Source organism: Thermomyces dupontii (genome assembly GCF_041956625.1).
Source record: "Thermomyces dupontii strain NRRL 2155 unplaced genomic scaffold VTN31scaffold_2, whole genome shotgun sequence".
Lineage (NCBI taxonomy): Eukaryota > Fungi > Ascomycota > Eurotiomycetes > Eurotiales > Trichocomaceae > Thermomyces > Thermomyces dupontii.
Window position 1 is genome coordinate 2,306,249 of NW_027192308.1, and position 22,881 is coordinate 2,329,129.

General features: G+C 54.7%; 4 protein-coding genes across 4 annotated transcripts; 2 read left to right on the plus strand and 2 right to left on the minus strand.

The window, feature by feature from the left end:
* Positions 1 to 79: 79 nt before the first annotated feature.
* Positions 80 to 768, plus strand: VTN31DRAFT_3232 (uncharacterized protein; the record flags this gene model as incomplete). The annotated part of the gene is made up of 4 exons (XM_069403489.1): positions 80 to 99; positions 263 to 295; positions 421 to 669; positions 726 to 768. The coding sequence occupies 4 exons, from the start codon at positions 80 to 82 to the stop codon at positions 766 to 768; spliced, it is 345 nt and encodes a 114-aa protein (XP_069262665.1).
* Positions 769 to 1,156: 388 nt separating this feature from the next.
* On the minus strand, positions 1,157 to 3,107 carry VTN31DRAFT_3233 (uncharacterized protein; the record flags this gene model as incomplete). The annotated part of the gene is made up of 4 exons (XM_069403490.1): positions 1,157 to 1,779; positions 1,830 to 2,467; positions 2,533 to 3,040; positions 3,101 to 3,107. The coding sequence occupies 4 exons, from the start codon at positions 3,105 to 3,107 to the stop codon at positions 1,157 to 1,159; spliced, it is 1,776 nt and encodes a 591-aa protein (XP_069262666.1).
* A 1,140-nt stretch (positions 3,108 to 4,247) lies between these two features.
* Positions 4,248 to 12,841, minus strand: VTN31DRAFT_3234 (uncharacterized protein; the record flags this gene model as incomplete). The annotated part of the gene is made up of 9 exons (XM_069403491.1): positions 4,248 to 4,308; positions 4,366 to 4,726; positions 4,786 to 5,208; positions 5,270 to 6,353; positions 6,418 to 7,149; positions 7,720 to 7,991; positions 8,047 to 8,202; positions 8,252 to 12,598; positions 12,658 to 12,841. The coding sequence occupies 9 exons, from the start codon at positions 12,839 to 12,841 to the stop codon at positions 4,248 to 4,250; spliced, it is 7,620 nt and encodes a 2,539-aa protein (XP_069262667.1).
* A 373-nt stretch (positions 12,842 to 13,214) lies between these two features.
* VTN31DRAFT_3235 (uncharacterized protein) lies at positions 13,215 to 22,455 on the plus strand (the record flags this gene model as incomplete). The annotated part of the gene is made up of 9 exons (XM_069403492.1): positions 13,215 to 13,293; positions 13,345 to 13,387; positions 13,452 to 14,789; positions 14,842 to 15,182; positions 15,245 to 19,679; positions 19,742 to 20,132; positions 20,186 to 21,247; positions 21,317 to 22,370; positions 22,436 to 22,455. 9 exons carry the CDS (start codon positions 13,215 to 13,217, stop codon positions 22,453 to 22,455), a joined length of 8,763 nt encoding a protein of 2,920 aa, XP_069262668.1.
* Positions 22,456 to 22,881: the final 426 nt, after the last annotated feature.

Here is a 22,881-nt window from a genome sequence, read left to right on the forward strand (position 1 = left end):
GATAGACCTGAGTTGCAGAGGAGAAATCATCCCAGCAGCTCAGAGAGTGCGTCCACGCCGCTATTTATACCCGCCCGCCATGTCGGACACTAAGATTGAGTATGTCTATTCCCTGCGACTGCGTGATTTGATTGGAGAGCGCGGCAATGAGTCACGGACGCTGCAGTTCTGCTGCCTATGTCGCCCATGCTCTCCGCGGACCCCGATCTGATTTCGATATGGCTGTTTGAGATCCGAGACGCTAACTTGGTGATTTGTCCAGGGACCTGCTCAACAAGCCAAAGAGCGAGCTGACGTATGTGATGATCCCTTTCCGGCGTTCAATCGACCCCGCACCCGACCTGTTTTGAAGCATCTCGCCAGACCTAACTGTTCCCTGGTCCTTCATATCCGATGACTAATAACATTTCGTTGATGCAGGGAATATGAAGTTGCGCTGCGGGAAGAATACGAACTAACATCCGGGCCACTGTCACTGCTGCAGACGGCCACGCGCACCCACGCGCAGGTGTTGATCTCGTGCCGGAATAACCGCAAGCTTCTGGCCCGAGTCAAGGCCTTCGACCGGCATTGTAACATGGTGCTCGAGAACGTCAAGGAGATGTGGACGGAGCGGCCCAAGGGTGACAAGGGCCGTGGGGTCAACAAGGATCGATTCATCAGCAAGATGTATGGATGGCCCGTCGTAGCCCTCTTGGGAGTTGTGAATGTTGACGGTGGCCTAGGTTCCTACGTGGCGACTCGGTGATTCTGGTTTTGCTCAGCTGAGGGGCTATCATTGCCTGTTGGTTCACGATGAACTTAGCCTGGCTGCCCGGGTTGGAGGACTGCTGGGTTGGGGTTTGTGTTCGGACCTCTCCGTTGTCCCACCGAGCCATGACGATGCCTAACATTCATGCTTTTGATACCTGAGTCCGCAAGTGGTGTGAGGCAATGGGACTGGCGTTCGGCTCTGTAATGGTAGATCTGAGGATCCATGAAGAATAGAAAAGTTACTCATGCCAATCCACCTGCGGAAACAAATTTTAATCCAGAGACTATTGACTAATGCCAACATTCATCATATGTCATCATCATCATGTTCATATACAGTCCAAGACAGCAAACAGCCAGGAGTATCTCGAACCAGAAATAATGAGGAGGGTCAAGTAGGTATCTACAGATTCTCCGCCAAACCCGACAATAACTCAGCCAAGCCATATGCACCCGGATCCGGGATTTTGCCGAGCCAGTCCTGCTCACCACCGACGTAGACAGCACGGCCCAAGCTCGCCTTGAGATTCTTCGTCGCCTCCGCGCCGTCGCGGGCAGCCTTGGCAGCAGCATTAACATCGCCTGTCTCAACGAGCGTCGAGCAGAACGGCGCGAGGGCGTCGATCAGCGTGCGGTCACCGACCTGCGCCGGCGTGTACTTGGACAGCGCGGCGAGCGCATATTTCAGGGCATTGGCCCACGTCTGGGCTGTCACGGTGGTTGCGGACCCGGAGTCCTGCTCGCGCAGTCCGTGCACGAGCGCATTGAGGAAAATGGCGTAGATGGCGCCCGAGGTGCCGTCCATGGACGCTTCGACGACGTCGACGATCTTGGCCACCGTCGAGACAATGTCGTCTGTGACATTGCCCTCGTTGATGAGCTTGAGCACCGCCTGCGCGCCGCGCTTCAGGCCCACACCGCAGTCGCCGTCGCCGACGATCGTGTCGTAGCGGGTAACCTCGGGCTCGGCGGCAATGAGCCGCTGCAGGGCGCCGCCCAGGGTCTTCTTGAGCACGGCGGGATCAACTAGACGGTTGTCAGTTTGTAGCTCGAAACAATGAGAGTGTTCAACTCACCCTTCAAGTTGCTGGTAGCCTTCTCATCGGACTTTGAGTCCTTGAACTTCACCGGAGCATCATTTGCATGCTTCTCCCAGGTGGCGGTCTGAACGGGCGCGGCCCAGCCGACAGCCTCGGCGGGGGCGTCGAGGAGCTCGAGTAGCGACTTGCCGGGCCCCAAGCCCGTGTCAACGAGCTTCAGCAGCGAGATGCTGAAACCCAGCCCGTTGAGGCTGGTCAGGTAGGTACCCTGAAGGGTACGGACGGGTTTGATGCCCCAGTCATTGGCCAGCTGGCGGGTGACCTCGTCAGTGATGCCGGCCAGCTCGAGGGTACTGACGCTGCCAAGGTTGTTGATCATGAGCGCGAAGCGGTCGTCGGGCCCGTACGAGATGTACGCGCGGTCCGGATCGTTCTGGTCCAGGAGCTGCTTGAGCATCGTGCGGACCAAGTCCGGCAGGGAGGTGTTCTTGGCCCGGTGCGAGCCGGGCTCGTTGTGAATACCCATGCCAATCTCCACCTCGTCGTGCGGGATCAGCTCCGACGCCGCAGGCGGCTCGCGCCCGGGCACATGCACGTGTTCAAGCGACGAGCCCAGGGAGACGAGGTTCTCGGTGGCGAGTTTCGCGATGCGGTAGACCTCTTCCAGCGAGGCCCTAAACACAGCATGAGCATTGAAATCAGGCTTTTTAACAATATACTAGATGCGAATGAAACATACCCTGTCTCGGCAAGTGCACCTGCAATCTTCATCACCATAATCCCACCGGCAAGGCCGCGGCGGCCCACCTTGCCGCTCTTCTTACGGCCGACGCCCACATCATCGCCGATGGCGAAGAACTCGGCTTTTCTCCCCGCAGCCTTGGTCTTCTCGGCCGCCATACCGAAGTGGAGCACGTCACCGGTGTAGTTCATGGGCATAAGCAGCACGCCCTTGTTGGTGTCAATGCGGTCGATGGCCGCAATGCTGATTTGCTCCGCGGACGGCGACGCGAAGATGGTGCCCGCCACGGCGCCCGCCAGGATACCCTTGCCGACGTACCCGGCAAAGGCCGGCTCGTGGCCGGAGCCACCGCCGCTGATCACGGCAACCTTGTCGCGCGAGCTGGCATCCGGCTTGCGGAAGATGATCTTGTGTTCCCGGTCAAAGGCCAGGGATGGGTTGGTCAGGGTCAGCGAGTTCAGGGCCGTCAAGACCAGGTGGTCCGGATCGGAGATGAAGTGTTTGGCTGGTGAGAGGTCAGTAAGTTCAGTATTCTTTTTTTACCGTTCTCAAGTTGTTGACGTACTCTGCATGGTTTCGTTTCCTCTGTTTATTTTAGGGCTAATCCCAGTAATGTGACGTCAGGCGCTCGCAGCACTAAATCTCAAATCCACAGTCTTTAGAAAAGAAAAAACTACGAGAGGAAACAACGGTAAAGAGACGAACTTGATCTAAGAGACAAATGGCTAATATGTACTTTACAGGCGGCCCGAGAGAAGAGGAGGGGCCTCTCCGTTTTTTTTTTTTTGCCGGCAGAGTCGGGGTTTCACTGAGGGGCGGGCGATGGTGGATTGGTGGTGGGGAAGGGGACCTCAGGGCTCGATCCTGGTCCGATGGGAGAATTGCTAAATATTTTTGCATCGATTCCCATTGATCATTGAGTTCCGGACCTGGTCTGGGTTCCCAAAGTCCCTGTCTGTGGGCTGGACGCGCAGTTAACTATCGGCGGGTCAGATACGACTAAGCTAGAGGATTCGTAAAGTACTTTCCCATCCCTCCGATGCTTGGAGAAGCGTGGGGGGCGTGGGATGGCATTTTTCCTTCCAGACATGAATCATTTATCATTCCTGACGGCTGACAGCTACACAAAGTCTTCTGTCCGACAGAATCCAGATGCAAGAAACTCTCAGAAACCAAAAAAAAAAAAAAAAAAAAAAAAAAAAAAAAGATCTCGGCTTCCACTTCTCTCTCTCTCCCGAACTGACCTGTCCAACCTCGGCTTCCCCATTCGGGGAATTCCGGCCGCGGATTTACCTTAGGCCGAGAGAAAATCTGGGGTTGGCCCCTTGCTTAGTCATCACCCCCTCGCTGCAACTCCGATGCTTCTCGGCTTCCCGGCCGAGTTCACCGAGTCCTGATGGAGTACTCCGTAGACCTTGAAGGTGCACCGTGATCGGGGACTCTATGGGGAATAGAGAATCTGCACGAGTATCCGTGCTCCTCGGACGCTCCTAGACGGGTTTTCTTCGTAGACTTTCTGCCCGTGTTCGGGGACTCGATCAGGAAAAGAAGCTCCGAATAACAAAGTTTCGGCCGGAACCCACCAATCCAATGGAGCATTCCCAGTATACGAGTACGAGTACATACAGCATGAAGCACGGACACATCATTAGTAGAGGTTTGCAGCACTGCACTCCGGACTCGAGACCATGAACCAAGACCGAATGCTTTTTCTATGCCAGGTAGCTGTACTTGTTCCCCTCCTCACGCTCCATGTAGTCCTTCTCAATCAACCTGACCATACGTTAGCAACGAGAGACAAACCCCCAGACCGCGATCACAGAGACGTACTTTTCAATGTTCTTCTTGATTTCGGACGGCTCCAGCACGCCCCGACTGCGTGTCGCCTTGATCACCTCCGCAACCAGCTCGGCATGCGTGATGACTTTGCGGCTCTTCATGATCCGCACGATCGCCGCTTGCGTCTCAAAGTGCCGGTCCGCTGCCACCCGCTCGTGCGTCGTCTTGTTCTCTTCCTTGGTCTCCTTGAGCTGGATCTGGTTGATCTTGATCCGCATCTTGGGGTCAGTGAACCCGGCATTGTACGCAAACTCGTCCGTTTCGTTGACGTCCCGGCCTTTGGGTCGCTTCGTGAGCACCCGGTACTTGGCGCATGCCAGCGATTGAAGTGTTCTCTTCAACTCGCGATCCGCTGCCCAATCGTCAGCCAAGGGATGATTAGAACGAACCGCACATGCCTGGATGACTCACATAGTCCTGTAGCCTCCTTAATCTGCCCGTAGCTCAAGGTTCCCCCCTCCGGGACATCGTTAAACAGCAGGAGCACAATCGCCTGAAACGAACTGACCACGATCTCCTTGTCCCCCTTCGGGAACCGTGCCCGGAGCTGGCAGTGCGCTAGCTGGTGTTTCCAGCTAAGTGTGCGCCCGCTGTGCTTACTCTTGTAGTACTGTTCAAAGTCGTTGAGAGCCCGCGCGATGTCCGGCGGAATCCGGACGGGTATGTCCGGATACGTCGGCCACGACGCGGATGACAAAACGCTGACATTGAGATCCAACGGGGGACGGTCCGCCCGTTCGCGCTGAATCGCATTGTACGAGCTCATCTCGTCCCGTGCAATATCCATGTCCCGGAACATGGACTCGAGGTTTTGCGTAAACGCCGCGCCGCACTCTGTATTGCACCATCAGCCCGACAAAGTCATGAGACGAACCCCTTGTTGCAGAAGACTTACCCGTCTTTAAGCGCGCCAACATGCCCTTTTCCGCTTCGTCGCTGGCGCTGCGGCCCATGAGCAACCGCCGAGCCAGGTCGTTCTTGTAGAATGCTTCGAACACGTCCTTGCCGTGCACGAACCGGAACAGCTCCAACACCCGGTCCAGCTGTTTGTTGATCTCGGCGTCTTCGTCGGCCAGCGTCATTTCGTTGGGCTTCAGCCCGATCACCTTGACGCCGCCCTTGAGCAGCATGTCGACGTACTTGGCGATCATCTCGCCGGTCTTGGGATTGGTAGTGTTCCAGTTGGACTCGGACCGGCGGCCCTTGTTCATAAACACCTCGAACGCTTCGCGCAGGGTATGCCCCAGCTCCTCGTCGCGCTGGAGCGACTCAACAAGCATAGAGTCCAGTTTCTCCTTAAACTCGAGCAGCCGCACTACCATGTCGGTCTCGCGCTCTTCATCGAACACGATTGCCGTGCCCTGTTCTTCGATGTACTTGTGGAAGATGGGCTTGAGCTTCTGCCCTAGCTTCAACCGCTCGAGCAGGGTATAGATGCGTCCCAGGGCATACTTGTCCTCTACAGCCAGGAGGCCAAAGATATCGGTCTCCTTCAACAGGACCGCCTGCTGCTCGCGGATCAGGTTGTCGTCCAGCAGCGACGACAGTTTCTGCTGCGTTCTGCGAGGGAGGTCGTACAGCTCGCATCGCTGGATCTCTCGCTCGATCAGATTATGGCAGTTCTCAGCATAGGTGGCCAAGAACTGGCTCGACGCTTCTCTCCCCGCCCACTGTTTGAAGAACCGTTGTGATTCCTGCACCAGGAGTGGCTCAAAATCCCGCGAGTAGACCCCCAGATCATGGAATAGCCGTATCGATTTCTTAAGCAGCTCCCGGTCGTCCGCGGTCTCGTCCAGCTCGTTCTTCCGGTCTGCCTCGATGAGGTCACATGCCCCCTGCAGGATCCGGGTCTTCAACGCCGAGTCAGAAAAGATGAACGTATGGAACTTCTGCAGGCCCATCTCATTGATCACAGGATAATCCTTGGAATGCAGGAGGAACGACTGATCGAGGTAGTAGAATATCCATCGGATCGTAATCTGAGGGCATTTCCGGCGTCAGTCAGGAACTGCTTTCCGGTGGTCAAAAAGGAACTGTACTCACCAGTTTCGAGCTCCATGTTGCCCAGGCATTGATCACCGCCCGAAGCGTCTGAATATTCGTCTGTTCCTCCACGCCGGCGACGAGCGGGGACCGTAGCCCGTTGCTCACATATTCCTTGCACCGCTCCTGTAGCTTCTTCGCCAGCAGCTCTGCTCGACCCTGCCGACAGACATTCTCCGCGCCCTTGTACAGCTCCTCCAGGGATGCCGCAGGCTTCCCGTGGTCGAAGATGGCCTCCAGGGCAGACTGCAGCTGCGTCCAGACCTTGTCAAAGTACGCATCCTGGTTCAACCGCGGTCCCGACCGGAGATTCTTGACCACAAGCCTCTTCGCGCCGGTCTGCGGCGTGAAGTTGCCGGGCCTTGCTGCCGCCGGTGATTGTTGTTGAATTGTCGGACCGTTGCTGCTACTCGTCGTCGTCGTTGTCGATGACGTCTTGGGTTGCGGACCGGACGAGAAATTGTACATCTTATCCGAAGACATCAAGCGATCCGGGCTCTTACTCGAGCTCGACTCAGGCGGTAGCGGAGACGCTCGGAATCGTTTGGAGTTATTCGCCGTCGGATGATGGTCGCTGGAATCGGCGGCGGGATGGCCGTTCTGGTTCTGAGACGACAAAAACTCCGAAATGGTTCGCTGTGGCGGCTCCTCCAATTCTTGCTCCGATAGCTTTCGTTTTGCTCCAAGAGACGTGCGACTGCCAGTTCGCTGTTGGGGGGAATTCGACGGGCTCTGCATTTAGACGGCAGATGGAGCACGTTATTGTGTTGTCGGGGACGGTCGGTACTATCGGGGATATCAGACTCAGGCGGGGAGGGCTCTCTTCTAGAAGAACGACGACAAAGTCTGCTTTAATATCGTCGCAGAAGCCATCCACCTCCCAGATGGCTGAAATCTGGGCGTCAAGGCGGAGAATATTTGGGAAATGGCGGAGGCAGAGAAGGCTTGGTGATGGGAGTGACTTATTGAACCAGTGCTTAGCTTGCACACCGTCGTAATCTTCAGAAGAACTGAATCAACCGACGACGACAATGACACTCTTTAGAAATTAAGCAGAAGAAATTTACTTTTTTACTGTATGGTACATTCTTCATGCCCAACAAATCCTCGTTAATTTGCAGAACTCCATCCCTTCGCTTTGACTGGACCCATCCCAACCGACCATAAACACCAGCAATTACACAAAAGCATCCTCATCCTTAAGTGAACACCTTTGTTCCTGTGCTGCGTTGCAACTCGCTGTCTTCGAACTGTCAAAGTTACTTTAGTAGGTGCTGGCGAATGACGAACAAGGCGCCATACCTCGACGAAGCCCGTAGCGCTCACAAGGGCGACATACGCCTTAACCAAATCCTTCAAGATCTGCCGCTGGTCGGCGGCCACGGCACCGCCCACTTTGGCATGCCGTTTGAAGACCCCAACCATGCTGGCTCGGTTCTCCGCTAGGAAGGCCCGCGTCTGGTCCAAGACGTGTTCGTTGTGTAGGCCACGGGAGAAGACCGCCGTCACGATCACCCGGAGCACCGAGAGCAACAGCTCGTAGTAGTTTCGCAAGGCATCCGGGTTGTCCATGTCTAGAATCGCGTGTTAGCTTGCCCGCCTGCTCTGAAGTTCTCACCCGTAACTCACCTATGCCAATATCTGGGTCGGCCGCGAACAGCCGCGATTCCCGAACGGCCGCAAAGAGCCCAGCATTCAGGACGTGAGCCGCCCCAGCTTTGGTTTGACACAGCTTCTGCAGTAGCGAGAAGAGGGCCCCGTAGTAAGAAACCAAAAGCGGGACGTCTGCGTCGGTTAGCTCTGTCGACACAAGCAGATTGCGGGAGGTACATACCGCTGGCTTGTGCATCGCGAAATTCGGACGGGATCCCTCTGAGCGCATCCAGGAACATACTGAGGTAGTTGGATTGAGAGATGGCGTCCACCACGAGCAGGGACTTCTCTTGCGCGTCCAGAGCGGCAAGCAGGTTGAGAAGTAGAAGGGCAGATACGCGGCACGTCTCCTGACCGGCATACGCATCGTCGCAAATAGCTTCCACGAGGGAGAGCCCGGCTGATTTGACCGTTTGCCGGCTGTGCTGTCGAAGAGTCTGGTGTAGTTCCCCCGTCGTCGTGATGCGGGTCAGGTACTGTGTGCAGATGTTGTAGAACGTCTCCCGAAGCACGACGTTCCCCACGGCACGCAAGATTCCCCGAATGCTGGCCTGGAACAGCTGGTATAGTCGCTCGTCGACGGCGTCGCTGCCTCGGCCTGGCTGGCTCGCAGCCCCCGGATGTTCGAGCTTGTGGATCAACGTTTCTGCCAGGCGTGCCAACTCGATGGCCTCGGGGATATTCTCCTCGGAAGCCGTCTCCAACTTGGGGAGAATCATCTGGATTGCCTGGAGGATGAACGTAGTCTGCCGACCGCCATCCATTTCACAGGTGACAATCATGGTCGTCACCAAGTCGGTCCACGAGCGAACGGCTAAGTATCGGTTATACCGAATCTGCCTTTGCATGTTGATCGCTCGCAAAGAAGCCAGAACGTGGTCGGCTTCGGCTTGAAACTGTTCCTCCTCCTGCGGCCGCAACTGACCCCCTTGAGTGAGTTCCTTACGCTTAAGTTGAATCAACTCGCTGGCACCTTCGAGATCGTACAACGCAAGGGAGTCATCCGCTTGCCGTTTCGCGCAAAGCTCGAAATCGATACCAGAGAGAACATGCAGATCTGGCGAGAAGTCACCCGAGATGTCCAAATCCGCAAAGTCAAAAAGATCAAAAACACTCGGATTTGGAACCGCCTCATTGTTTTCAATTGTCGATGTGCCCAGCAATGTCGACAGGATATCCAGTTTAAGCGTCTGAGAAGCGAGTTTGGCGGCAGCCCGGATCTCCGTCACGGCATAGTCAAAGAGATGGCTACGGTAAATCAGAAACTCCGATAATGAGGTGGCCGCCGATGACAACCAGAAGTCTGAAGTCATCGAGCACGTTACCCCGTCCCACAGCGTATTGGGGCCAACCACTGGTTGGCTGACAAAGGACGTGAGAAGAAAGCGGCGAAGGCGGAGCTCTGCCAGTGTGAAAGCGGAAGACAGTTTGGACGACCACAAGTGCCGCAGAACTTCGAAGGCCAGTCGCTTCAGACGGACCGTCCACGACATGATGCTGCCGTCCACCTCGGTCGGATAGGTCTGCATGAAGGAGATGATTGCGTGCAGTAGAGACGCTCCATTAGCGAACAAGCCATCTGGGGAGACATCGAGAGCGTTGCCGACACATGAAAACCCGAGCAGAAGGTGCGCGACATTCGGGCGGTCCGCAATAGTATCCAGGCAGCTATTCAACAGCACGAGGAGGCCCTCCCTAATGACATAACCAGACGACAAAGGCCCGCTCTCAATCTCCCTTGGATCTGGCTCCGTCTGCGAAACGAGCGACCGCGCCACGCTGTCGGCGTCGACTTGGGTGCTCAGAACCTCTACGATTTTATTCGGTGGCCTCCACGTCAACAAATCCGCAGTCGTCGATCGGTTCAACTTCCGGGAACTCGATAGCTTCTCCAGCAGAGCCATTGAGGCAATTGTGAGTTGCTGGTGCCCTGTTCCGCAATAGAGACAGAGATCGGGAATCAATTCGAGATGGTTAAGCACGCTATCCTCGAAAGACGCGAGTGCCGAGTTGGCAACACTGGGTTTGTTGGCCACTGACTGCTGCCTGATCAATGGCCGCACGATGTTAAGATACGTTGACTGCAGATCCAGAGTGAGGTTGATGACCTCGATACTCTTGACAAGGGACAAGACCAGCACCGACTCAGACGACGCTTTGGCAACCTCTGATACGTCTTGATGTGTAGCCATGAAAAGCGTCTTGATGACGTCCTCGTTGAACAGCCACTCGAAAACACGCGTGAAGGGGTGGAGCCGGATATACGTTGAGAGGGACGACGCGTTGAGACTCGAGTCGGTGTTCGCTGCCGGTTGCTGTGCCATCACAACGAGATTTTCATTAAACGTCATCAAACAAGTGACCACAAAACTTAGGCAGTTCAAGGTGAGCAGTTGCCCTTGATGTTCGTTGACATCAGCCACCTTTCGCGCAAACGCGTGCCCCAAGATGAAATCGACATAAGGCTCAATCCCTGGCATCCGATAGGACGCGCCAAGTGACTCGGGAAATGGAAGGGATAGCTGTTGGTCTGGGGCATCGGACGTTGGAGCAACAAGAGCATGGATGAGTTCGGTGAAGGCGTTTGTTTGATCGAAACTCTCTCCAATTCTCTGGAGAACATGCCGTTCATGCCATGCAGGTTGGTTGGAAAGCACTGGCGCTTTGGCAAGACCAGCAGAACTCATGGATGCGCCAGAAATCCATTGATCGAGCGCCAGCCACATCTCGTTGCCATCGGCTGCTGTACGATCCGTCATCAGCGCCGTTAGCGTACGGAAGGCGCTGGCTCGAAGATGGGCGGGGATCGAGCCGCTGCAGAGAGTCAACAACGTGCTAACTACATTGAACGTAGGATGCCGGAGCATCCATTCCCTAACGGTGCGGTTCTGCCTCGCGAGATGGCCCATCAGCCGCAGATAACACGCCAGCATCACAGGACTCTCAGGCTCATTCATGTCTACTGTTTCCGATTTTCGCGTGTGTAGAACAGTCTGCGACGATGAGGGCTTCTCGGTGACTTTGGCGGCGTACAGCTGCAGTTCGGCAAACATTTGGGTCCAGTTCATGGTAGTGGACCTTCGGAATTTGACTGATACGTGTTTGTCCTCTTCGCTCAGAAATCGATGAGCAGCGCCTGCATTGTCCTCGCCTTCGGCAATGGAGCACAGCATTTCGCAGAACGCCGCGACTCGGGGTACCGTTTGGCGCTTCGAGGCCCACTGCACGAATCCATAAAGATTACCGTCGTGATCCGCCCAGAACTCCTGCGCCGCCTCATGCCGACCGTGAAACGCGAATGCCATGATGACAAGAAAGGTCTCGAGATGAGTCCGAGCCTCCACTATACCGCGATGCAGGTTGGAATTCAGCCCGTCCTTCAAAGCTGTGATCTGTTGGAGACGTTGGGAGTCTTCTTCGACCTTGAGCATCCGCACCGCGTCCGGCATGTTGGCAATGCATGACTCAGTGAACACGTCGAAGTGCTCCATCAAAAGCGATTTAATGAACTCCGAGCAGGGCTCCGACTCGATCGCTGCGGCCGGGCTCTCTTTGAGCAGCAGCGCCACCAACTCGTTCCTTGCTGGGTCTTGCCACTCATCGCTGTTTACACTGGCGCAGATGGCCAGCATGAACTCCAAAGCTCCGTCATCCAAGGCTGTCATGAATTGTTTGGTACGCTCTTCGGCTTCCTTCTCGTAGTCCACACCTTGTAGGGGCGACGCTGGTCCGGCCTCGAAATACCACCCGCTGTAGACAGCCAGCCACCACGCGATCACCGCCGCATGGAAGATGCCCAGAGTCCACGCATTGCCGGGTTTCGTCGACGTGATTGTGGCGTGTAACGATCTGGCGCTTCGCTGGGAGCCGGAGCCTTCTGGAGAGCCATACTGTACCAACGCCGCGATAATAGCGGGCACGTAGTGAACCAGCACCATATCGAACCGCTCAAGTTTGCGCATCCGTTCAAGCAACTGCAGGAGGTGCTCCGATGTCGTGAAGTTGCCTTTGAACAGATAGCAGAGGATCGCACCCAGTGACTCATGCTGCCGAAGCAAACTGGAGCGTTGGTATTCGATCGCCTCCATGACATCCGCATCGTTGGCCTGGCCCACCACCGCGGCCTTTTGGATTTGCTCTCCCAGGAGGGCCAACCATTTTTCGATCTCCTCCATGGAGGCCAGGCACTTGTTCGCAAACCGCGACGCATTCTGAAAAGACCCTGATTTTGTTTCCAAAATGTGCCCAATGGTATTCTGCATAAGCTCCTGTATCTCCTCCTTTTCGATGTCAAACGACTCGAGGAAAATAAGGCGCAGGCACTCCAGCAGGAAATGTCTTCGCTCGTGGAAACGCATGATGGCGGTGATCAGAGGTGTGCGGTCCAGCTGCTGCGCCTGCTCTTGCGCGGACAGGAACAATGCCACTGCCTGGATTTCGTCGAGATTGAGCGCATCGGCGAGCTGCAACGCGCCTTGTTGAAAGTCGGCGTTGATCGCGTATTCGACATCTTCGATCGTCACCTTTCCTACAAAGCACAGAGATGGTTAGCGACGAGCGCCATGAGCACGATTGACAAACACCGACCAGACAGAACCGTTTGACGACTGCTATTATTCTTGGTTGGTTTATCGAGCAGTTTCCGAAAATCCTCCAGGTGCGTCTCCAGCTCGATACAAAGCCGTTCGATGTTTGGGATGGACGAGTCGGCGAGGATCGAGAGGTCCTGGTACAGGCCGCGAAGGCCGCCCAGGATATCTAGATCGTCCATCTGCTGGAGAGCGACACAGCGACGGCGCAAGCAGGGAAAATGCGGCCGTAGGTAGCTTTGTTGTCAGCGAACGAGCTGTAAACAGAGACAACCAAAGACTTTTTTTGGGCGGTGTTTATCGATCCATCAATAATGGCTCGCTGCTAAGGCCGGTGGACCGCGTAAAAAAATACGAAAAATGTCAAGAGGTACTAATCTTCGACATACCTTTCTAGAGTACAACTTTTTGTATTTCCTACGATAGCTTTTTTTTTTTTTATTCTAGATTCTAACTGAATTCAGCCGCCCTGTTGGGAGTTGCCTTGCCGGAGCTATCGCGGGTCTCTGACTAACTGCACACCCCCGACCGACGACGAAGTATGGCTCCACAACCATGGGCGACGTCACCCTGAATGAGGCCATTGCGCGATTGTCTTCAGACAAGCAGAAGGATCGCGCTGAAGGGTTGGGAGGTGCGATGCCTGGCGAGTGGTTGAGATGAAGCCTCTAACGTTGAACCACAGACTTGAGACGCATCCTCCAACAAAATAAAGGAAGCTCAAGCTTGTGAGTTGCTGACCACCAATATTGCGTGAAGATCCTAGGCTAACGATGAAACAACGCGGCGTAGAGACGCATTGAATGACAAGGCATGCCACCGGATCTTCGAAGCCCTGTTTCGATGCGTCGCGATCGAGAAGGCGCTCTTCCGCCGGACCAAGTCTGGTCCTCGATCGCAGGCCTCGTCTCGTCTGCCGCTGTGTGCGTCGGTTTTTCGAACCGCAGTGGAAGTCTCGGTTCGTCGCTTGCGCACCAAGACCGTTCACGCCGTGATCGACCATGTCGTGCAGACGATAACAGAGCCCGGTGACACTTTATGGGACTTGCTTGGGAACGACTATATCAAATCGCTTCGAACAGTGTTGGATCACCCGGCTCATGTGGAACATCTCAGTGAGGATCAATGGCGAAGTGCTGTTACGTTCTGTCTCCAATGTCTGGACCTCCTGGGGGGTGATGGAAGTTCGTTCACCATGCGAACGAGCCGTCACTCCTCAGCCGAGCCCCTGGAGTCGAGTGATGGTCGGTCCACACCACTTCGGACCATGCCGACTCGCAGCCTTGGGCCCGGGGTGCAGTATCACAAAAGCGCTCTCGAAGATGCTGTAGCTTGTATCCGTCTCCTCACCGCAAACCCCAATGCCCCAGTGCAAGATGTCGCAAGCCGTCTATTAAATGGACTTCTTGTTTATCTCTCATCGTCTTCTGCTGCGAATGCCAGTCAAGCCCTGAAAGCCATGAACTCCGTCCTTAGACGGGTCATATGGGATCAAACGTCCGAGGTCCGCGGACTCATTCACGAAGCCCTTTCGGTGATGCGCCGCTTGTGGTCAAGCAAGTCAGTTGGCGTAAAGGAGGAAATTCTCGTCACCATGGTCATTTGCATGGATCTGTTGCAGGACACGGTTCGAACCGCATCCACCCCGGCTACTGGTGATGTTCTGGAGGAACTTGTGGATGTGCTTCAATCTGACTACCAGAAACGCCAGGAAAGGGAGCTTTTACAGGTTGATGACCTAGTGTTCTACCAATTCGATGGTCAAGAGCGGAGAGGCCCGGTCTTTGGACCTCGTCTTGGACATCCCAGATCTGAATTCAATTGGACCTTGTTGTGGACGATCTCTTGCCTGCTGATGCTCCTGGACGATTTGTCTTCGCCATCCGCGAGAGACTCGGATGCCGATGAGGGGCCAAACAAACGTACGCGGCTTGCCTCTAGAGTAGAGGATGTGGCTCGCGATGCGGTGTTCTCTGTTGGCATCAGAAGAGCCTCCGCCTTGCAGCTCGTGCCGTTCTTGGAACGTCGAATGACCATTGAGACCAAGGCAAAGCTTCTGGAATGCCTGACCGTATACAAAATGGATGACAATGCCTTCCTTGCTTCGTGGACTCTATTAGCTATCTCAGCGTACGTCATGCAATTGCCAGATGAATTGACTAGAGGCTGATCCCTTGTGCAGCATGGCGAGTTCTCAGGATGCCAAATCGCCCATGTTGCTACCGCATTGGCAGCAGATTTGGGACCTCTCCTCTCGCGCAGCTGCGTCCCATGGCACATCGCGGGCTGCTTGCGGCCTGATGGACTCGATGCTTCGTTTCCGTCTTCTAGGCCAGGCCGAAGTCATGGAATCAGTCGGCGCTATGCTGACGGCCATGGATATTAACGGACCTGCTATGCTATGCGACTCGTCCTTGATGCTATTAACGCGAATCTTGAGGCTGCGTCTGCATGTTGCATCAAAAGGCGGACTAGATACTTCGCGGGAAATCTGCAATTGGCTACGCAGAGCCTGGTCAATGGGTACGGGCTGATGCTATCCGCCATTAGATAGGTAGAATCTGCAAACTGACAATCAACCGCAGCAAGCGACAAGTCTCAGGTCGCAGAAGTTGCACTATACTCTCAACCGATCTTCATCCTCGATCTACTTCTCTCCTGTACGAGCCGCACTGTATCTTTCAGGGAGATGCCATGGAAAGGCCCCGCTGGGCCTATCTCTGGTGTATGGTTCAGTCACCATCAACATCGTGACCTGAGCGAATACCTCTTCTTGTTCGACGACAAGCCGGGTATCCAAGAAATCTGGCAAGCGAAAGAAATCGCCCTTATTCTAGAGGCATCAGCAAGAAGCGATGCTAGTGACGCCATTGTCGTGGACCTGCTGCAGACGCGGATCGATGCTGTGTCTCAGGCCTGGGACGTCCTCACCGAAGGAAAGTCTCAGCTCATAGCTAGCCACGTGGTGCAGATTCTTGCGTCTGTCTGTGTTGTGGTTGCTGCCTTCGTTGAATGCCTCCCTTCGCCCCATGGAGTTCGTGTTCGAGAGCTGCAACAAGCTAGCAGTCGTTTATGGAGTGGCCTGTGCAGTTACATCGGAACAGAAGACGATCCTACTATCCAACTCTGCTTAGAGATGCTCACACCCTTACTTCGTTCAGCTCCCTGTGTCCATGACCCTGCTAACCCCATGTCAAGAGCACTCAAGGCTTTGGCAACCCCTCTTCTAGACATCTTGGAGAAGCGTCGGTCTTCTCACTCGCAACCTGCCATGGCAGACGCAGACGAAATGGACCTAGATGAACCCTTGTCTCATCGCAATGACCCCTCAATACAAACGTCGATCCTTAACGCCAACCGTGAAAGCTTGGACTTGTTCCCTGACCACAGTACCCTCCAACGTTGCGTGACGATCCAATTAGCACTCTTCCTCGGTGATATGTCCGGGAATGATTCTGGAACTCGTGGCTCCTTTTTGCCAAGATGGCTGGAGACCCTTGACGAAACGGACATCTTATGTGCACGCGGCCCTTTGCTCAATTCATTTGCGTCTTCAAACGACTTGGTTCGCTCCGACATCCTTGCCATCGTGGAACTCGTTGCGGAGGTCTGCCTGCAGTCCTATGAGCTGGAACGCTGTGAAAGCGCACTGTGCTTCTGCATCCAGATGATGGAGGTGTTCGTCGATTTCTGGGCGACCGAGGACAACGACGACCTCAATGTATCTGCCTCGGATTTGTACGCCTGGTTCATCAAACTTATGGAAAGAAAGAAAGCATCATCCCGCGTGCTTACGTCCTTGACTGGGCTACTCGTCAAAGTGCTTTGCCTCAATCCATCGTATTCCGCCACCGATGATGGACCCTCATCGCGGACAACGCTGTTCCATATCCTCCTCCATGGAGATCTTACGGTGAAGTTTGCCGCAGCGAAGATTGTGCCTCGAATTTTTTCCCGATTCCTTCTCAAAGACCATGAGGCCATATTCAGTGATGTGCTTGAAAGCCTGCCCACCGATCCGGACTGGAGAGAAGGTATCGCATTGCGCCTTTACGTGTTGGCGCAACTGGCCGCTTGCTGGCCTACCCTTTTGCGCCGAAGCATCTATCATATCTTCGAAACTCCAGGCCAGGTTCCTGACTCGGCATTATACGCCCGCAAGTGTGTACAATATGTGACAAAGGCTCTCGAGCTTCGCGAACCCAAGGAAATCTTCAGACTTTTCATGCCACAGATTGTGTACACGTGGACTGAGAGCCAGTCTCTGCTATCGATGCCTTATAACAGTTTCGGATACTCGAGCCTGAAAGAGATGCTGACGGATGCTCAACATGAACTGGTCGGTCAGATTATGATGAGAGCCAGCGACCAAGATGCACAAGAACTTTCCAGCTTCCTCGAGCGCGAATTTGAAGACTTGCTGGTGGAATCGTTTCCCAAGGCCGAAGCTTACGCCATTGCTCGTGACATCAGCATCCCGCCCTCTCAAGATAGCCAGCCCAAAGGAACGGAGATCCAGATAAAGGAACGACTGGGAAAGCCGTCCTTTGCACACTGTATCCAGACAAGATTTCCGGAAATCGTCGCCATCCTTTTCAGATCTATGGCACAAGAGGAACAGATCGACAGAGCCTTTGCGAAGAATCCGAACTTTTCGTTCGCTTCCAGAGTTCTAGAACAGATTAAAGAGAAGTGTGTTTCGAGCGAGGTTCTTCCGGCCGGACAGCAACCGTCATTCCGGGCACGCTGGATTCTTGATGAACTAGATTACCTTTGCAGGCGTGCCGGGTACAGATTGGATTCCATGTGGAATCCTGCGCTGGTAACGTATGTTTGCCGGACCTTGCTTGACTCCATGCATCCGGCTCTGGGCTCGCTTCATGCGTGCTCCGTTCTGAGGAAGATTCGCATTCTAGTTTGTGTGTCTGATCCTGTTATGAGAAGCGACTACCCACTGGAACAAGCTCTGAATGCTCTCCGCCCTTTCCTGACCGATGTTTATTGTTCGGAGGATGCTCTGGGTCTTTTCTGGTTCCTTCTCGATGCAGGGCGTGATTATCTTCTGCAAAACCCGGGGTTCCTCGCAGGAATCGCTGTCTCGACGTTTATCTCGCTACGAGGTTTTCTCTCCTCAGGTCCCGAGAACGGAGCGCAGGAAAGCAAATTTAGGAGCGTTCTTTCGAATGTGGAACGTTTTCGCCAATGGCTCGGTGACTTTTTGAAGAGCTGTCAACCAGTTGGCCTCGACGAGCACGCGCAAGAGTCTTTCCGCCGCATGGTACGCTCTGCACAAGAATGCAGTTCCACCGGAAATGCAGAGAAGGGAACCTACGAGAGTGAACTCTTGATGGAACTGCTCCGAGATCGCTCATCCAAACATAGACTTTTGCATCCTTCTGTGTCCGACTCGATTCTATCGCTGCTCTGCGTCAACTTTCAATTCCCTCCCGCTTTACAGGACGATATCCTAGGAGAGGATGCTGATGCGTCAGAGAATGTGGTGGCAGTCTGGCAGACCGTTCAGAATGGCATCTCTGACCCAGGCTACAGACTATGGGCTAGTCGTGTTCTCGGGCGGGCGTATGCGGCAACTGGACAGATCCATCCCGAGCTGCTTCTGGAGCAAGATTCTAACCTGGTCAATGATTTCCCTCCTGTCCAAGATGCCGATCCTTTTCTGGCCTCGAAATTATCTATACTACGCGCTTTATGCGAGGTTCTATATGACGGCAACAGTGCGCACTTGGGACTGGTGGAGCGGAGCATGCAATTGATGGCTACACTGATCCGCTCCATCCCCGAGCTCGAAAGCTGCGAGCACGCAATCCCGCCGTCACTAATGAAGGCGCTGATCTGGGATCCTTACGGGGGCATCGATGAACATGTGTCCTCGATTGCCCTTGGAGGAGGAGGTCATGACTGGCCAACTTGGGAGCCTCACGTGCCCGTTTCGGAATGGGCCAGGGATCTCGCGCTGTCATTAACGTGTCTAATTGAGGATTACATGTTCACCCAGCCGCTGCGGAAGATTTGTACGATTCCCGAGTTGGCGACACGCTTGCTACCATACATACTTCACGATGTTCTCTTGGCGGATCTGGAGCGTGACCAGTCTTGTCGTCAGAAAGTGTCAGAGATCTTCGGCGCAGTTCTGCGGGACGTCAATGATGATACCATTCCCCATGCCCAATTGGCGATCAATTGCATTTTGTACCTCCGACGGCAGCCAAGACCGCATGAGAACACCATTGTCGAACGGGATGAATGGCTCGCAATCGACTATGGTGAGGCAGCCGCTGCCGCCAACCGTTGCAAGATGCACAAAACGGCCCTCCTTTTCATTGAGATCCAGGCCTCGCGGACACGTGGTACACGCCGTCGGTCGTCGACCATATCGTACACTCCGCCTCCGGATCTACTTCACAATGTGTTTAGGGAGATTGGAGACCCAGACCTCTTCTATGGACTGCCGCAGGAGCCAACCCTAGAGTCTGTCATGGAGAACCTGGACTACGAGGGCGCCGGGTTCAAGAATCTGATATTCCAAAGTGCCCTTTACGACAGCGGTTTGCAGGTCCAAGGTACTGCAGATACTCATGGGATTATCAAAGCCTTGAATGCGACGAATCTGCAAGGAGTTGCGGCTGCCATGCTCTCCGCGTCCAATGGTACGGTTACCAATCCCGAATACTCGTTATCAACGGCAATGAGCTTGCAACAGTGGGATATCCCCATGCCAATGCCGAATCCGTCCGCGACTGGCGTGCTCTTTCGGGTGCTTCAGAACTTGAACACTGCCAGTGATCTCGAAGGAGTCCTAGCTTTCAACAACGACTCGTTCACCGATGTCCTCGGCCGTTTGATGGAGCAACATCGGTCAGCTGCATCTTTCCGCGAGTCCATGTTGGCACTGGCTCTACTGAGCGAGGTAGATGACGTGTTACGGTCGACTTCTCCAGAAAATGTGGAAAGGATGTGGGAGAGGCTCTCATCAAGGAAAATGTGGTTGCAGGCAGAAAGGTCCGTTACCCCCCCCAATCAAAGTTTTTTCTCCGTTCTCAGTACTGAATTCGCTTGTATAGCTTCCAGGAGATTTCCCCGATCCTTCATTGCCGCGAGACGTTGTTCTCGTCGATCAAGAAGCGGGATTACTTGAGGTCTGCGATTGGATTGACGCCTCGTCTCTGCCAGTTATTCGAGGTTAAGACATTCAGGGAATCGTTCCGCATCAGCAGAAGTCTCGACGGGTCGCAGGAGTCCTTGAAATCGGCCATCTCTCTCTCGAAGCTGATTGAGCCCTCCGCTGCGTTAGGCCTGAACATCGACGCCGCAGCCAAATTCGATCTGGCAAACGTGCTCTGGGACCAAGGCGAGATGACAACCTCGATTCGAATGCTGCGGAACCTAAATGAACAGGGAGGCCTTGAGAAACAAGCTATCGCGGTTAGCCGAGCAGAGTTGCTGGCGACTCTGGTACGTACCGATTCACAAGGCTTTTTTGTCTGTCCATTACTAACATGTCTCAGGGACACCACGTTGCAGAAGCCCGATTGGAGAAACCCGACGCGATTGTCCAAGACTACCTTGTCCCTGCCGTCAAAGAACTGCGGGGAGCAACCGAAGGGGAAGAAGCCGGAAGGGTGTTTCACCGGTTTGCCTTCTTCTGCGACCAGCAGCTACTGAATCCGGACGATTTGGCAGACTTTCAGCGGATCGAGCAGTTGCGAGATCGCAAGGAGAAGGAGGTTCAAGCCTTGGACAAAATGATGGCGGCCGCAGAGGGCAAGGAGCGGACAGCACTGAAGATGCACCGAACCAAGGCCAAGCAGTGGTTCGACCTGGATGACCGAGAATACCAACGGCTGAAGAGAAGTCGCGAGGCGTTCCTGCAGCAGTGCCTGGAGAACTATCTCCTTGCACTCAAGGCATGTGAGACGTACAACAGCGATGTGCTTCGGTTCGCAGCGTTATGGCTCGACAAATCGGAGGATCCCAAGGCCAACGAAGCAGTAGCCAAGCATCTGAGGGAAGTGCCGAGTCGAAAGTTCGCGCCGTTGATGAACCAACTATCATCTCGGCTGCTGGACAACTCGGACCTGTTCCAGACACTTTTGTCCTCTTTGATCCACCGAATCTGCGTCGACCATCCGTTCCACGGGATGTATCAGATCTTCGCCACCAGCAAAACTCGGAGCAGTCGAGATCCCACATCGGTGTCACGGTTCCAGGCGGCGAATAAACTGGTGGATAAGCTGAAGAGCGACCGGAGCACGTGCACAATGTATGTCTCGATCCATAATGCCAACATCACCTATGTGAGATTTGCGGGTGAGCGTGTCGATGAGAAAGTCAAAACCGGCTCAAAGCTACCCCTGAGCAGCCTGCCCACAGGCCAGCGCCTGGAACAGGACGGGCGAACGCTGAAACTGCCGCCCGCCACCATGCGGATTCCGCTCCGACCAGACTGTAACTACAAGGACGTCCCACGGATTCACAAGTTCCTCCCAGAGTTCAGCGTGGCGTCGGGGATCAGCGCGCCCAAGATCGTCACGGCCATTGCGACTGACGGTTCACGTCACAAACAATTGGTAAGAAGAAGAAGAAAGGTTTAACAACTTGAAATCCAAGCAGACGCTGACATCATTGGCTATATATAGTTCAAAGGAGGCAACGACGACCTCCGACAAGACGCGATCATGGAACAAGTATTTGAGCAAGTCAGCAGCATCCTCCAGGCTCACCGGACGACGCGGCGACGAAACCTCAACATCCGGACGTACAAGGTGCTTCCGCTGACGTCAAACGCCGGGGTGATTGAGTTCGTGCAAAACACGATCCCTCTCCACGACTACCTAATGCCGGCGCACCAGCGCTACTATCCCAAGGACATGAAGCCGTCCATGTGCCGCAAGCACATCAGCGACGTGCAGACGCGGTCACAGGAAGCCCGGATCCGGACCTACCGGCAGGTGACGGAGCACTTCCACCCGGTGCTGCGGTTCTTCTTCATGGAGAAGTTCCCGCGGCCGGACGACTGGTTCCGCACCCGGCTGGCGTACACGCGCAGCACCGCGGCCATCTCGATGCTCGGCCACGTCCTGGGCCTGGGCGACCGTCACGGACACAACATCCTCCTCGACGAGAAAACCGGCGAGGTGGTGCACATCGACCTGGGCGTCGCCTTTGAGCAAGGCCGCGTGCTGCCCGTGCCCGAGGTCGTCCCCTTCCGCCTCACGCGCGACCTGGTCGATGGCATGGGCATCACCAAGACGGAGGGCGTCTTCCGCCGCTGCTGCGAATTCACCCTCGAGGCCCTGCGCCAGGAGTCGTACAGCATCATGACCATCCTCGACGTGCTCCGCTACGATCCCCTCTACAGCTGGACCCTCTCCCCACTGCGCATGAAACGCATGCAGGAAGACCAGGAACCCGTTGCTGCCGGCAACAACCCTGCTCCTCCTGCTCCTCCTCCTCCTTCTCCTCCTCCTCCCTCGAATCCTGCCGCCGGTGGAGCCGCCACCACCTCGGTTTCCACCGTCGTCGGTGGCGGCGCCGGTGCCGGGAAACGTAACGTCAATGAACCCAGCGAAGCCGACCGTGCGTTGACCGTGGTGGCCAAGAAACTAAGCAAGACGCTGAGCGTTACGGCCACCGTCAACGAGTTGATCCAGCAGGCTACGGATGAGCGCAATCTTGCTCTCCTGTATTGCGGTATGTCAATCCCCCCCCGCCCTTTACTTGGCTCTTTTGCACTGGGCTGACCTGCTTGTCCACAGGCTGGGCAGCGTATGCCTGAAGAGAGTTCACGTACATAGTTGTCGAGAAATTGTCCATTTATCACGATTTTCAGCATAATACCCTTTGTCTAGTGCCTAGATTTCTTGAACAAAAGAATGTACTATCCCGGATTGTCACAGTCATTGTATATAGGTACCAGATTTATGAATTAATAAAGTGCAAGTCAACTATCTATATCCATCGAACGCCGAGTATCTTCTTCCCTCACGAGCCCCAGGTGTTCACCCTGATGCTCTGTGCAGCTGGGATGGAATCGTGTACGCCATCAAAGGATGCTACTAGAATGGGATTCCACCTATGTCTCCTGACAGTTACCACTGAATATCTATATTCAATACATGGCTTCAATACAAAATAGAATCAATGACAACGCCCCCAACCCCTCAAGAGCCCGCTGCATCAGGTCGGATGCAGCTGCGAGCAC